Raw genomic sequence first — 9,509 nt, 5'->3', positions numbered from 1 at the left:
CTTGTTAGTTCTCCTCAAGTTCTGATTGAACTTGGGTTTAGCAGAATATTTAACAGGAGGAACAACATGATATTCTTCAGGTTTGTCAGCATGATATTTCTTAGGATGTGTCACATGCTTCTTGGTGTGAACACTGTTAAACTTCTGTGCATGTGAAGTGAGCCTAATATCATGAGCATGGCCATATTTGAACTGATCATACAATGGCTTGTATGTGATCTTCAGATCATCAACAGGTTCAAATTTATGTGAGGTATCACCCTCATAGCCAAAACCAAACCTTCTGTTTCTAGAAACACCATATATCATAGAAGCAAGATGACTTCTGCCAATACTTCTAGATAAGAACTTTCTGAAGCTCGAGTCATATTCTTTCAGAATATGATTCATGCTAGGAATGGATTTTTCTGTTTCAGAAGGAGATCCACTATCTTTGGATAGATTTAAAACTTTTTCCTTCAGTTCAGAATTTTCCAATTCCAGCTTCTTAGTTTCAAATTCAAACTGCTTTTTCAGCTTTTTGTATTTGATACTAAGATGAGCCTTGAGTTCCAGAAGTTCTGTTAAACTGGAAACTAACTCTTCTCTAGATAGTTCAGAAAATACCTCTTCAGAATCTGATTCTGATGTAGATTCTGATCCATCATCTTCTGTAGCCATCAGCGCGAAGTTGGCTTGCTCTTCTTCAGAGTCTGATTCTTATTCAGAATCATCCCATGTTGCCATAAGACCTTTCTTCTTATGAAACTTCTTCTTGGGATTCTCCTTCTGAAGTTTTGGACACTCGTTCTTGTAATGTCCAGGCTCATTGCACTCATAGCAGACAGCCTTCTTCTTGTCAGATCTTCTGTCACCAGAAGATTCTCCTCGTTCAAATCTCTTTGAACTTCTGAAGCCTCTGAACTTCCTTTGCTTGCTCTTCCAGAGTTGGTTTACCCTTCTAGAGATCATGGACAGTTCATCTTCTTCTTCAGATTCTGATTCTTCAGGATCTTCTTCTCTAGCCTGAAAAGCGTTAGTGCATTTTTTAACATTAGATTTTAATGCAATAGACTTACCTTTCTTCTGAGGCTCGTTTGCATCCAGCTCTATTTCATGGCTTCTCAAGGCACTGATAAGCTCTTCCAACGAAACTTCATTCAGATTCTTGGCAATCTTGAATGCAGTCACCATTGGACCCCATCTTCTGGGTAAGCTTCTGATGATCTTCTTTACATGATCAGCCTTGGTGTAGCCTTTATCCAGAACTCTCAATCCAGCAGTTAGAGTTTGAAATCTTGAGAACATCTTCTCAATATCTTCATCATCCTCCATCTTGAAGGCTTCATATTTCTGGATTAGAGCAAGAGCTTTAGTCTCCTTGACTTGAGCATTTCCCTCATGGGTCATTTTCAATGACTCATATATCATGGGCAGTTTCCCTGTTAGATATCTTCTCATACTCAGCATGAGAGATAGCATTCAGCAAAACAGTCCTACATTTATGATGATTCTTGAAAAGCTTCTTCTGATCATCATCCATTTCTTGCCTTGTAAGCCTTACGCCACTGGCTTTCACTGGATGTTTGTAACCATCCATCAGAAGATCCCATAATTCACCATCTAGACCAAGAAAGTAACTTTCCAGTTTATCTTTCCAGTATTCAAAGTTTTCACCATCAAATACTGGTGGTCTAGTATAACCATTGTTACCATTGTATTGCTCAGCAGAGCCAGATGTAGATGCAGATGTATTTGTTGGAATTTCACCAGCCATATTTTACTGAAGCGTTTTTCTCTTCCTGAATCTTTTCTAAACACGGTTAAGTGCTTGCACCTTAGAACCGGCGTTCTGATGCCAATTGAAGGATAGAAAAACACTTAGAAAGGGGGGTTTGAATAAGTGTAGTCTTAAAAACTTGAACGATAAAAACAATTTGCACAGTTATTTTTATCCTGGTTCGTTGTTAACTAAACTACTCCAGTCCACCCCCACGGAGTGATTTACCTCACCTGAGGATTTAATCCACTAATCGCAACAGATTACAATGGTTTTCCACTTAGTCCACGACTAAGTCTTCTAGAGTATCCTGATCACAACCTGATCACTCTAGGAACAAATGCTTAGACACAAGCTAAGACTTTCTTAGAGTATCCTGACCACCACGTGATCACTCTAATTACAACTGCTTAGACACAAGCTAAGACTTCCTAGAGTATCCTGATCAACACTTGATCACTCTAGTTACTTACAAATTAATGTAATCAATTCTAAGAGTATTACAAATGCTTCTGAAAAGCTATAATCACAACAGTGATATTTCTCTTAACGTTTAAGCTTAATCTCACTAATATATTACAACAGCAATGTAGTGAGCTTTGATGAAGATGAAGTTTCTGAGCTTTGAGTTGAACAGCGTTTCAGCAAGTATTTCAGAATAAGTTCGTTCAGAATTGGTAACCTTGCTTCTCATCAGAACTTCATATTTATAGGCACTTGAGAAGATGACCGTTGGGAGCATTTAATGCTTTGCGTATTCCGTACAGCATTGCATTTAATGTTTCACGCTTTTGTCAACTACCTCGAGCCTTGTTCACGCTGTGTCTACTGACGTTGTCTTTAATAGCTTCCAACGTTCCTTTTGTCAGTCAGCGTAGCCTGCCACCTGTACTTTCTTCTGATCTGATGTTTGTGTATACAACGTTTGAATATCATCAGAGTCAAACAGCTTGGTGCATAGCATCTTCTTGTCTTCTGACTTTGAAGTGCTTCTGAGCGTGATACCATGAGAACTTCAGTGCTTCTGCTTCTGATCTCAAGTTCTTCTGATGCTTCCATAGACCCATGTTCTGATTCTGCCTTGACCATCTTCTGATGTCTTGCCAGACCATGTTCTGATGTTGCATGCTGAACCTTTTGAGACAAAGCTTCTGAGCGCTGATTTGTGCATACTCTTTATATATTTCCTGAAAGGGAAATTGCAATGTATTAGAGTACCACATTATCTCACACAAAATTCATATCCTTGTTATCATCAAAACTAAGAATATTGATCAGAACAAATCTTGTTCTAACAAATGTAACTTGAGATTTAAAATTATATAATATAGTGAAATTTGAAATTAATGGAAAAAGAGAGAAAATTGAATTTGAAAACAAAATTGATGGGGTACCGAATGAGATTCATAATAGTGACAAGCACTTAAAAGAGAAGGTTATTGTTTTGTTAACATTTAAATATTTGTAAATTACTAGTTTGGAGGGAAGGGAATGAAGGGCTTCGAAAAATAATTAGTTTTTAAAAACATTAAGAAATCCTTAACATTTTTTAGAAATTTCTTTTGTATAGAATGATAAAATAGCGCTTATCATTTACATATTTTTGGAATAATGTAACACCAAAAATTATATTTGAACAATTTGTCAAAACTCTCCAAACCCCTCCTCCAATACAACTTTTTAATTTCCCAGGAATTTTGCTTTTTGAATAAAAAAAAATATCACAAACCCCTCTTCACCTAAATTCTTCTATTATTTTCTCTCATTCCTTCTCTTTTCAAAAACACTCCCTTCCATTGTCCTCCAAACTCCCAAATAAAGCATTAGAGTTTGCTTGAATGAGTTTTAGTTTTTAAAAAGCTATTTTGTAATAATTTTTTTTTAGACATGTTTAGAACGTTATAAAAAGTTCATTGAAAAGAAAGAAACTCAAAATTTAATTTTTTAAGTAAAGATTTTCATTACTTTTATCATTATCTTTTGAAATTTAAAAAAATCATATTTAATTCTTCTCATTTAAAAAAAATAAAATTTATTAAATAAATATTTTACAGTATTCTAAACATATATGAAAAAAATTATTTCAAAATTTAAAATTTAAAGTGTAATAAAACAATTTTAAATATTTTAGAAAATAGCAAGGACTAAAACTTTATGCATACAAATTTTTGAGGAACCAAAATATGTTTTTTTTAATATGGGCTAAAAATAAAATTTTAAATAGAAAAGTATTTAACCCAAAAATCAATTTAAAAAATTAAAAATACATATGTTTAGTAATCTTATTGGTAAAAACTGTTTTTTAAGTTGCATATTATTACAAACTTACTAATAATGAAAAGTGTATCAATTTTTTTTTTCTTTCTAATTTTTAAAACTAAAAACCAAAACCTCAAAAATCTATTTTAACTTTTTTAATTTTAAAATTTTTAATAGAGAACAATTTTCAAAAATAGTGTTGTAAACGTATATATTTTTTTATAACAAACGAATAATGTCAGAAAAACTTATCTATTCAAATATCTTAAATAGTGTATCTAATTACTATTGTAAAAAAAATTATTAAATAATCGATATATCTAATAGTTATTCAATAAATCAATTATTTAATAAATGTAAAAAGATAAACACAAACTAAATAATCAGACAATGATTATCTATCGTGTCATCATTTACATAAAATCTCACTCGGTTTCTTTTTCTTACGTTATCTTCCTATTGTGCGGTCCTTCCATATTAACGTTCATGGGTCGATTGCATGTTCTTTTTCTTCTTCATCATATTTGAGATTGGAAATGAGAGAAAAAAAAAGATGGAGATTGAGAGTGAAAAAGAAATTTAAGACAAATATAATAAGGATAATGTCGAAATATCATATCTATTTGATTTTCTTTAGTACTTTCTCTCATCAATATTATAAAAAATGATAAAATTCATTCAATAATCGATATATCTAACCATTACTCAATGAATCAATTATTTAATAAACCTAAAAAAAAAAAGCTTCGATAATCATGGACTAAATAATCAAATACTGATTATCTGCCGCGTCACCATCCAGATAAATCTCGCACAATTTCTTTTTTCTTTCTTTCTTTTCTTCTTTTGAATAAACACTTTTATGCTCCAACAACTATATTTTAGAACTTGTAATTAAAAAATAAATATTAGGATTTAGTTAGAAATATTGGAGTTTATTTAGAAATATTTTTTTTTTACATATTACTTGAAATTCAATCATAACGATTGAATTAATTATTATTAAATCAATGGCAATTTTAGTAGATCATCGTATCGAAGAAATAAGTTAAGTCCATCATCTTATGAGTCACCTATCAAAAAATCCTACATATTTAACTTTCTTAAGTACTCTTTTTAATCACTATTATAAAAAAGTTTATTGAATAATCAATATACATAATAGTTATTTGATTAATCAATTATTTAATAAACCAAAAAAGTTAAACTTCAATAATTATATACTAAATAATCAAACATCGATTATCTACTAATTATATGTCACTATATCTAATAGTCATTCAATGGACCAATTATTTAATAAACCTATAAAGATAAACTTTGATAATGAACTTAAACATATAAACTTTAATAATCGTGGACTAAAAAAATCAAATATCAATTAATCTGTCAATTATATGTCGATATATCTAATAGTTATTAATGAAACGATTATTTAATAAACCTAAAAAGAAGCAAACTTTGATAATAAACTTAATCAATAAACTTCAATCGTCGTTATCTAATTGATCAAATATCAATTATCTGTTGCGTCATCATCTAAATAAATCTCAACAATTTCTATTTTTTTCTTAAACAGATAAACTTCAATCATCGTTATCTAATTAATCAAATACTGATTATTTGTCGCGTCATCAACGAAATAAAATCTCAACAATTTCTTTTTCTTTCTATTTTTTCTTAAACAGATAAACTCCAATCATCATCGTTATCTGATTAATCAAATACCAATTAGCTGTCGCGTCATCATCTAATAAAATCTCGACAATTTTTTTCTTAAACAGATAAACTTCAATCATCGCTATCTAATTAATCAAATACCAATTAGCTGCCGCGTCATCATCTAATAAAATCTCAACAATTTTTTTTCTTAAATAGATAAACTTCAGTCATCACTATCTAATTAATCAAATCTCGATTGTCTTGCCGCGTCATCATCTAATTAAAATCCCAACAATTTCTTTTTCTTTCTCTTTTTTCTTATTTTGAATAAACACTTTTATGCTCCAACACTATATATAAATCTATAACTTGTAATCAAAAATATCAAAACTAATTCTAAAACCCTTTATTTTCATAGTCACTGTCCCATAGCTGTCACCTTCACACACACACACACAAAACAAAAAAAAAACAATGGAATCACTATTGAAGTTGCATCATCCTCATGCACACTTTGGTTCAAAACAAAGCAAACCCATTTCGCATGTTGTTCCCAAGTCCACCTTTTTACCTCGTACACACCACACCTTTGTTCCACCATCACCCATTCTTACTGTTTCCTATCGCCCTCTTCAAGTTCATGCTAGCTCTTCTTCTGCTCCTTCTACCTTTCATTTCAGGTATATCACTCTTTATTACTTTTTTTATTCTTTTCAATAACAACCCTTTAATGTTTTGCTGTTTTTGTGATAAATGTGTCATTTATTGTTGGTTGGTGGAAGATGATAGTGCCTAGAGAGAAAGCTATTGAATGTTTATGTTAGATCCTATTGTTTTCTATTTGAGGAATGCGTTTGTTCATGAATTTTATGGCTTCATTGTGCATTTGCATTTGAAATTGGTGGTGCATTTTGTTGGGTGTGGAATTGAATTTACTGTTTTAGTCTTGAATTTGTTGGATCCAAGTGCAAGGCTGTAGTTGGACCTTACACCTAGATCCAACTGCTTTGAAGCCGGCGTATGCTCTGTAGCACCCACACCTCTGGAAAAAAGGTGTTTTCGTGTCAGTGTAGGTGTCCGAAACCGGCACCTTTCATTTTTTCAAATTATTGTCGTTGACGTGTCGGTGTTGTATTTCTAGTGTCACTTGTGATTATGTTACATTTGATTTTTTTTCAAATTATTGCCGTCGACGTGTCAGTGTCTGGGTCGTGTTTCTAGTGTCCAGTGTCCGTGCTTTATTGCATGGCATAGAGCTGCTGGATCTTTTTAGTAAAAAGTTGGAAAAGGGGAACAATTTTATTAATTGAAATGACACTAACAATCTTGTTACAACCGCGTCTGAGAAAATTTGAACTTTGTTTTGGGCATGTTTTTGAGTATGTGTGTTATGTATATGAATGAAATTAACCTTTTTCCCTACGGTAGAATCCTACGAGCCGTGCTAACAGCTTAACAATACAAATTGTTTGTAGTATGAAAACTTGTGAATCTGTTTTTGACAGTTTCTTTTGGTCAGACATTCAGGTAAAATAAGGGTTGATGAAAGCAAGAGCCTGACGTTACCGAGCATCAGACACTCTTTGATTAGGCAGGAGGATAGCATTATCTTCGGTCTTCTAGAGAGAGCTCAGTATGCATACAACGGAGACACGTATGACCATGATGCACTCGTTGCAGATGGTTTTCGTGGCTCTTTGGTTGAGTACATGGTTTGTGAAACGGAAAAGCTTCACGCTCAGGTTGTTACAAATTTTTTAAAGCTTAGAAAATATGGAAGAAAAAAATTCCATGATTAAACTGTTTTGTGCTTGGTTTCTCTTTAAAATTAGGTGGGGAGATATATGAGCCCAGATGAGCATGCTTTCTTCCCAGAGTACTTACCTGAGCCACTGCTTCCACCATTGAAGTACCCTCAGGTTTTGAAAATTTCTCATCTTTCTTGTTACGAAAGTGAAAATTCTTTTGACATTCGACAAACAAACGGTTTCGTTTTCTAGATTATCTTACTTCATGAGAGTATTTAACAGAAATAAATAATTTCATAAAAAAAGTAGTTTATGTTTCTAGTTTTCACAATCGTTCATGTTTTTTACTGATCTACCTTTCATTTTGTCTTGTATAAATAACTAGGTTCTCCATCCCTATGCCAATTCAATCAATATAAACAAGTTGATTTGGGACATGTATTTTAAGGATCTCCTGCCAAGATTGGTAGAACCAGGAGATGATGGTAACTGTGGATCAGCTGCTGTCTGTGACACTCTTTGCTTGCAGGTACATATTAAGCTTCTCATGTTTCGTAATCAGAATGATAGTAAAAGTACAAGAAGCTCATTTCTGATGAACCGATCACAATCGAGTCATGCCTTCTTAGTCCTGAATGTTCAGTTCATTGACTAGTATTATGATGTTCAGTCTATTGATTATCGTCTTACTAAATTTGAACATTAAAATATGATTATAATGTTTTTGGCACCGATACAGGCTCTCTCAAAGAGAATCCACTATGGGAAATTTGTTGCTGAGGCAAAGTTTCTAGAATACCATGAATTATATGAGCCTGCCATTAAAGCCAAAGTAAGTTTTCACTTGCCTTATAACACGCTCTTTTACATTGTGACACGCTACATAAATGTATCTTGATATGGCCTACTTCGATTTACAGGACGGGAAACGGCTGATGCAGTTGTTGACGGATGAATCAGTGGAGGTATTGGTGCATGACAGAGTAGAAAAGAAATCAAGAACATTCGGTCAAGTGGTAGAGATCAATGGAAACGGTGAAGTAGTTGATCCTGACTATAAAATCGAGCCAGGCTTGATTGGCAATCTTTATGTAGATTGGATAATGCCTCTCACAAAGCAAGTGCAGGTGGAATACTTGTTGAGAAGACTTGATTAGTAGAAGAATATGGCCTAAGTTTTTAGTCATGCAAACATGGTTATCTTTTTGGTTTTCAATTCTTAGTACTTGATGCTAGATTACTCAGGAACTCTAGGCTAAGGAAAGATTTTCAGTTATTTCTTGTGGAGGAGAATAATGAAGGATGTTTGTATGATTTTTTTCCCTCAATAAATGTAACATTTTGCTAGATATTTTAGCATGTCTATCTTGTTTGTATCAATTACTTAAATGGTGGCTCTCATCTCTCACTATATATCACTTATATAGAGAGAGGAGTCCTTCTTCCATTCAACTACACTCATACTTTTACTGGAATTAACTCACTCATCAAATATCATCAAATATCTTTTCTCTCCACCATGAGCCACTGTCAAGCCTCTCTTTCTATTAATGTGGCCACCACCGCCAAAAAATAGAAGGTTTGTTAAATACCCTCTCATACCCTTACTCGAACTAACTCATTCGGATTAGAGCTATCAAACAAGCCCCTTAATTAAAAGCCCTAACTATTTGGCCCCATTAAAACCCCAATATATTAAGTCCCTAATTATTGAGATTTATTTTAGGGCCTAAAATTTTAGGCCCTTTACCTAATGCATTTTTTTTTGCCCCATTGAAGGGGCCTTATTTTATTAAAAAAAACACAAAAACTTCATAATGAATCTCATTTTTTCTGGGAGTAATTATATGTCTAATGATGCAGTGATAATAATGTTAAATTTTCTACACATTGATTCACAATTGAAATGGATTTTTCAGTTGTTTCGTTACTTGATAAGTCACTGTATATGAAAAGTCATGTTCTTTGGCTTGATTGTAAAGTTGAAATACTACTTAGATCTTACACTAATGAGGATGCTCTGTTGTATATTGTTTGATATTCAATGAAAAGTTCAAAATATATATATATATATATATATA

At 32.6% G+C, this 9,509-nt stretch overlaps 1 protein-coding gene across 1 annotated transcript; it reads left to right on the top strand.

The window, feature by feature from the left end:
- Window positions 1–6,084: 6,084 nt before the first annotated feature.
- LOC131646521 (chorismate mutase 3, chloroplastic-like) lies at window positions 6,085–8,775 on the top strand. Its single transcript, XM_058916540.1, has 6 exons — window positions 6,085–6,360; window positions 7,200–7,422; window positions 7,513–7,599; window positions 7,814–7,957; window positions 8,168–8,260; window positions 8,349–8,775. Exons 1-6 carry the CDS (start codon window positions 6,155–6,157, stop codon window positions 8,583–8,585), a joined length of 990 nt encoding a protein of 329 aa, XP_058772523.1. The 5' UTR covers window positions 6,085–6,154; the 3' UTR covers window positions 8,586–8,775.
- The last annotated feature ends 734 nt before the right edge of the window (window positions 8,776–9,509 follow it).

Source organism: Vicia villosa, linkage group LG2 (assembly GCF_029867415.1).
Source record: "Vicia villosa cultivar HV-30 ecotype Madison, WI linkage group LG2, Vvil1.0, whole genome shotgun sequence".
In the NCBI taxonomy this organism is placed as follows: domain Eukaryota; kingdom Viridiplantae; phylum Streptophyta; class Magnoliopsida; order Fabales; family Fabaceae; genus Vicia; species Vicia villosa.
The sequence above is the reverse complement of the archived record's forward strand: the minus strand, read 5'-3'. Positions and strand labels throughout refer to the sequence as shown.

Excerpts from the sequence above, each read along its gene's own strand:
- LOC131646521 (XM_058916540.1), top strand. The coding sequence starts at position 6,155 with ATGGAATCACTATTGAAGTTGCATCATCCTCATGCACACTTTGGTTCA. Across the intron at positions 6,361-7,199 it reads CCTTCTACCTTTCATTTCAG|ACATTCAGGTAAAATAAGGG; the intron begins GTATATCACTCT and ends TCTTTTGGTCAG. Across the intron at positions 7,600-7,813 it reads CACCATTGAAGTACCCTCAG|GTTCTCCATCCCTATGCCAA; the intron begins GTTTTGAAAATT and ends ATAAATAACTAG.